The sequence below is a fragment of the Diospyros lotus genome, chromosome 4, assembly GCF_014633365.1.
Source record: "Diospyros lotus cultivar Yz01 chromosome 4, ASM1463336v1, whole genome shotgun sequence".
NCBI lineage: Eukaryota > Viridiplantae > Streptophyta > Magnoliopsida > Ericales > Ebenaceae > Diospyros > Diospyros lotus.
In genome coordinates this window covers 40586836-40593570 of record NC_068341.1, presented here as the reverse complement: position 1 = coordinate 40593570, position 6735 = coordinate 40586836, and the positions used below count along the sequence as shown (strand labels likewise).

At 42.2% G+C, this 6735-nt stretch overlaps 1 protein-coding gene across 1 annotated transcript; it reads right to left on the bottom strand.

The window, feature by feature from the left end:
* Positions 1 to 2186: 2186 nt before the first annotated feature.
* On the bottom strand, positions 2187 to 4487 carry LOC127799848 (uncharacterized; the record flags this gene model as incomplete). The annotated part of the gene is made up of 2 exons (XM_052334064.1): positions 4154 to 4487; positions 2187 to 4033 (listed from the first exon to the last, which is right to left on the bottom strand). Coding segments are annotated over exons 1-2 (2181 nt in total), but the record flags the coding sequence as incomplete, so codon positions are not given.
* Positions 4488 to 6735: the final 2248 nt, after the last annotated feature.

Genomic DNA, 6735 nt, shown 5'->3' with positions numbered 1-6735 from the left:
CTTATTTCTTCTTCTAATTCCCACGTCGCCTCTTCTGACGAGTGTCGCTGCCACTGCACTTTCACAAGAGGTATCGATCGGTTCCTCAAGATCTTCTCTTTATGCTCTAGAATGCTGGTCGGCATCTCTTCATAAGATACATCTTCTTGAACTTCAATAGTCTGAAAATCGATCACATGCTGAGGATCTGGCACATACTTCCTCAACATCGAAACATGGAACACATTGTGGACATGGGACAACTGAGGTGGCAAAGCTAACTCATATGCCAAAGTCCCTATCCGTCTCAAAATCTCAAATGGACCGATGTAACGGGGACTAAGCTTCCCTGTTACGCCAAATCTGCGCACACCCTTAATAGGCATGACTCTTAACCACACATGGTCGCCCACCTCAAATTCGAGGTCTCGTCGTCACTTGTCTGCATAGCTCTTCTGTCTGTCTTGTGCTGTCTTTATTCTTACTTTGATCACCCGGATCTTTTCTGTCGTCTGTTCCACAATTTCAGGACCTAATAAAGCCCTATCCCCAATTTCTTCCCAACATATCGGTGATCGACACGATCGCCCGTATAAAGCCTCGTATGGTGACATTCCAATACTTGTATGGAAACTATTATTGTAGGCAAATTCCACCAAAGGTAGGTGCTCATCCCAACTACCTTGGAAATCTAGAACACACGCTCTCAACATATCCTCGAGAGTTCTGATCGTCCTCTCTGACTGACCATCTGTCTGCGGATGAAACGCTGTGCTGAACTTTAACTGAGATCCCAATGCCTCATGCAAAGCTCCCCAAAAATGAGAGGTAAATCGCGGATCTCTATCTGATACAATGCTGGATGGGACACCGTGCAACTTCACGATCTCCTCAATATAAATTCGGGCAAATCTATTCAATGGATAAGTCTTCTTAATAGGTAGAAAATGGGCTGATTTAGTCAATCGGTCAACAATCACCCATATAGCATCATAGCCCCTAGTAGTCCTAGGTAAACCCATCACAAAATCCATGGTTATATTATCCCACTTCCACTCCGGGATAGGTAATGGAAGTAATAAACCTGCGGGTTTCTGATGTTCCGCTTTAACTTGTTGGCATATTGAACACTGAGAAACATAATTGGCTACATCTTTCTTCATACCACTCCACCAATACTGACGCTTTAAGTCGTGGTACATCTTCGCAACACCTGGATGAATAGTATAACGACTCCTGTGCGCTTCAGTCAAAATTTCTTGCTTAAGATGTCCATCATCAGGTATACAAATACGTCCTTGGAATAAGAGTATACCATCACTTCGTAGAGTATATCTCAAAGGAGAAAATTTCTCGATATCTGCCAAAATTCGTGCTAACTTCTCATCTTTTGATTGTTGGTCCTTGATTAAATCAAATAACTCGGGTTGCATCCTCATATAAGCGCAACTTATCACTGCACTATCCTCTGGGGCTGAAATAGATAGAGCACTCAGTTGCTCCAATAACTTCCATTCTTGAACCATCATTGTAGCCATAGAAGCTCCTCGCCGACTCAAAGCATCGGCTACTACGTTAGCCTTTCCTGGGTGGTATAGAATCTCACAGTCGAAGTCTTTAAATAACTCGACCCAACGTCTCTGCCTCATGTTTAATTCTTTCTGGGATAGAAGATAGTGTAAACTCTTATGATCTGTATAAATTTCAACTTTCTCACCATATAAATAGTGTCGCCATATTTTCAATGCAAATACTACCGCTGCCAACTCTAAATCATGAGTGGGGTAGTTCACTTCGTGTTTCTTTAATTGCCTTGAGGCATAAGCATTAACTCGACCCTCCTGCATCAATACGCAACCCAAACTTGAATGGGATGCATCGCTATAAATGGAGTATTTCTCTCCACTTCTTGGAATGGCTAAAACTGGTGCAGTAGTTAACTTTCGCTTCAATTCTTGGAAGGCACGTTCACACGCGTCATCCCATTCAAACTTCTCTCCTTTTCTTGTTAGCTTAGTCATAGGGGAAGATAAACGAGCAAATCCCTCAATGAATCGCCTATAATAGCCTGCAAGTCCTAGAAAACTTCGTATCTCTGTCACTGTCGTCGGCCTCGGCCAATCCATAACTGCTTTAGTCTTGGCTGGATCCACTGAAATTCCATTTCCAGAAACCACAAGGCCTAGAAATCCAATCTGAGTAAGCCAAAACTCACACTTGCTGAACTTGGCGTATAGTTGCTCCTCTTTAAGCCTCTGCAAAACTAGTGTAAGATGCTCCGTATGCTCCTCCACATTAGGTGAGTATACTAGAATATCGTCAATGAAGACAATAATGAATCGATCTAGGTACTCACGTAGAACTCGATTCATTAACTCCATGAAAACAGCTGGGGCATTCGTCAACCCAAACGGCATCACCACGAACTCGTAGTGTCCATAGCGAGTCCTGAAAGCAGTTTTCTGAATATCCTCGTCTTTAACTCGCACTTGATGGTATCCCGATCTCAAATCTATCTTCGAGAATACCTCAGCTCCTTTCAACTGATCTAACAAGTCATCCACTCGAGGTAAGGGATACTTATTCTTCACTGTTACCTGGTTCAATTGGCGATAGTCAATACATAACCTCAAAGATCCATCTTTCTTTCTCACGAACAATACTGGTGCGCCCCACGGGGATGAACTGGGTCGAATAAAACCCTTCTCCATTAATTCTTCTAATTGGGCCTTCAATTCCTTTAGCTCATTAGGTGCCATCCGATATGGAGCCTTAGAGGTAGGCTGTGTACCAGGTAGTAACTCAATAGTAAATTCCGATCCTCTCCGAGGAGGTAATCCTGGTAGCTCATCAGGGAAAACTTCTTGGAAATCTCGTACTACTGGTACCTCTGATAACTTTTTCTTTCTTCCCTCGTCAGTGGTTACAAAGGCTAAATAAGCTTCACATCCATCACGCATCAGCTTCTCGACTTTCATCACTGAGATTATAGGAATCGTAGCCATAGGCTTAACTCCTCTGTAAATAAGAACCGGTTGTTGAGGTAGTTCGAAGTCAATAATCTTTCGCCTACAATCGACTCTTGCATAATGCCGTGATAACCAATCCATGCCAAGGATCAAATCGAAATCCTTAACATCGAGAATTACCAAATCTCCCACTAGCTTTTTATCATGAACCTCGATCTCACAATTCTCAAACATTTCTCTAGCTATCATAATCTTATCTCCCGGCGTAGACACAATCAAGTGATATGGCAAAGAAATCCGGGAATGGGGAACATAACATACTGTGCGCAGTGCAATAAAAGAATGTGTGGAACCAGTATCAAATAATGCACGCACATCATAACCATATAAGGATAAAATACCTTGGATAGTCCTGTCGCCCTGCTCTGCCTCAGCTGTGGTAAGAGCATAAACTCTACCCTGCACCTGTCTATCTGCGGGCTGTGGATGCTGAGCTACTGGTACTGCAGGTATAGGTGCTCCTGGCCCTCTAACTGCTGGTGGCCTCTGATTCGCCTGTTGGCCTCTATTCTGGGGTGGTTGGGTACACCTGTTAGCCGTATGTCCTGTCTGTCTACACCTATAACAAGTTACCTCCGGTGCTGGGAGCGCTGCTTGATTCCTCGGGCAATCTTTCTTCCTATGTCCTTCTTGTCCACACTGGTAACATACATTCTTTCCAGCTAGGCACGGTCCCCCGTGCTTCCTCCCACACTGACCACACTGTGGGTTATTCTCTGTCTTATTCCCTTGTCCGGCTGTCCACTTCCTTTTCTTATTATTATTGGACGATCCTTGAGATGTACCTGTGCCCTTCTTGGCTACTTGTGTTGCTCTCCACTCGTTGCGATCCCGCTCGATAGTATACGCTCGCTGGACTACTGTGGCATAATCCATGCTCAGAGCTCCTCCAAAAGCATGTCGAATGTCTGCACGCAATCCTCTTTGGAACTTGGCTGCCTTCCTTGCTTCAGTGGACACCAATTCCGGAGCATATCGAGACAAGGCTGTAAACTCTGCCTCGTACTGAGCCACCGTGTTAGTACCTTGCACCAACTCAACGAACTCATAGACTTTCTGTTCCTTGACCCATGCCGGGCAATAAGCGTCATTGAACACCTATTGAAACTCGATCCATGTGGGCTCTCGGTTGCCAAACCTCTGACGGGCAGTCTCCCACCATCTCTCGGCGTCGCCTCTGAACATGAACGTGCTAAGTCGCACTCGTCGATCATCTGCACAACCGATAGATCGAAGATGCTTCTCTATTGATAGCATCCAGTTCTCTGCCGCTGCTGCATCCGTACCTCCATGGAATGCCGGCGGTCGAAACGCCATGAATTCCTTCAATAATTGGCTCCCAGTGTCTGCCGCCACAACTGGAGCTGTTGGGGCGTCTAGCGGATCTCTTCCACTGCCTTCTACTTCTTGTGGTACTTGTGGCTGTCTCGCCTGATTCGTCACAAGGGTATCGACTACCCTCATCAAACCTGCCAACATGCCTCACATCTCGGCCATACCCTGTCGCAAGTCACTACCAGACTCCCCTGGTGAACCTGGTGTAGGAACTGGAACCTCGTCTGGCGTAGTAGCAGCCTGACTGCGTGTAAAGGGTCGTCCTCTTCTATCACTCATCTTCCTGCATCACCACTTAGGGTTAGAATACTATAAGTTAAGCCACTTATCTAACTGACAGACACAAGTCCTAACTCTACCCAACATCCTATGTGTGTACTGGAGACTTCCTCAAAACCCTGCTCTGATACCAATATTGTAACACCCCCTCTCTTGGAGCTGCCCGAGAAGAGGTGCTACTGGAACAATATTGTACTATAAAATAAACCTGGCTCATACTATATGAACTGAAACTCTGATACCATAAGAATATCTCAACTGTGGAAAATAAATCTCTGGTATAATACTACTGAAAATAAAACTCCGAGAAATAAATCTCTAATAAGAGAGAAAAGCCCTCACTAAAATAGAAAATAAATCTGACTACTATCTGACTCTCCCAGACATCTTTGGTCTTGAGTAGCTCCATGTACACACACACTATAATCCACTGCTGCTAGGCCCTACCTCTGGTACTCCCCCGGTAATACCTGGAATGGTGAAGAGTACAAGGTGAGCTACAAAGCTCAGCAAGTATAAAGCTAGAAAGAAATACTGAAGCTGAATCGAAGAATATCGATACTGAAATAACTGAAATACTTGCTGAACTGATACTGGAATTAAATGCTTGATTTAATTGATACTGATAAATAAATCTGATATAACTGGTTGCATTCATAAACATGTAATGCACATAATCTAAAGTAAAATGCAGGTATGCAACTTTGGCCCAAGGCCCACATAAACTGATAACACATACCTGACTAATCTGAACCTGCAAACAAAAAAAAACTGTAAGCATATACTGTGGGTAAAATATACCCCTAGCTCCCTGGTCGATCACAGGCGAGCAAACTAGTGGGATCCCCGCGGACAAGGCCGCCTGGCGCGCAACATGCAATGCTATGCACATCAAGATGCTGGCACACAATATGTAGTGCTCCATATAAACTCATGTTGAATGTTCATACAAGGATGTATGCACATAACTCACAAATAAATGCTGATCATGACATTTTAAATACTAGTCATGAAATAACTGTTGCCAAACTGATACTTGATGTATTTTAAAAATACATGATTTTATAAATTATGCTGAAACATAATTTATTTTAATTTATACTAATATTATTTTCAATAAAGGGAAGAGATACACTGTTTTTTATTGAAAATAAAAGAATTTTAACTTGCTGGAATTTAATACGGAATTCTGGACAGATTTGATACTCTTTCGTATCTTGGCCATAACTCTCTCGTCTAAACTCCGATTGAGCTGATTCAAATTTCTATGGAAAGCCAAGAGGAATACCTACAACTTTTATGTTTTGTGTTTTCCAAGATTCGGGCTCCTACACTGTTTTTATTGAAAATAAAAGAATTTTAACTTGCTGGAATTTAATACGGAATTCTGGACAGATTTGATACTCTTTCGTATCTTGGCCATAACTCTCTCATCTAAACTCCGATTGAGCTGATTCAAATTTATGTGGAAAGCCAAGAGGAAGAACTACAACTTTTATGTTTTGTGTTTTCCAAGATTCGGGCTCCATAAAGGTCAAAATTGGCCCACAAGAGAATAAAAACGTTCTGGAAAAAATGAAGTAAATTCGAAATAGTGAAAGGATTCGCCAGAAATCGAAACTGATACTAATAGAGTATCCAGATGCTGGAATTTGATTCTAAACATCACCATTCGAAGAAATCTTGGGAAAAACAAGTCCCAATGAAGCAAGAATCATTATTATAGCAAATAAACAGATCAAAACTCGAAGAATCGATGATTCAACTCAATTGAAAAATCTGGTTTTCTGCCACTGTGTGCATCTATATATAAATATACATTCTGTTTTCTTTGCTTTCTCATTAAAAGGAATCAAAACAATAGTTTGCTATTAATCCAAGATCACATGAGGGCTGATTTATAATACAAAAACATGATCAAAACTGGAACTTAAATCTGAAATTTCCTGGAATGCTATGAAGCATGAACTGTACGTATATATGTATATATATATATCTATGCAGAATGAAGAAAGCTTGAGAATGGAATGGAAGAACTTGCCTCTAGATGCTCTGATTTAATTGATAAAAATTGGAGAAAAGAACTTCTTGATTGCTGCTAGATCTCCTAAGC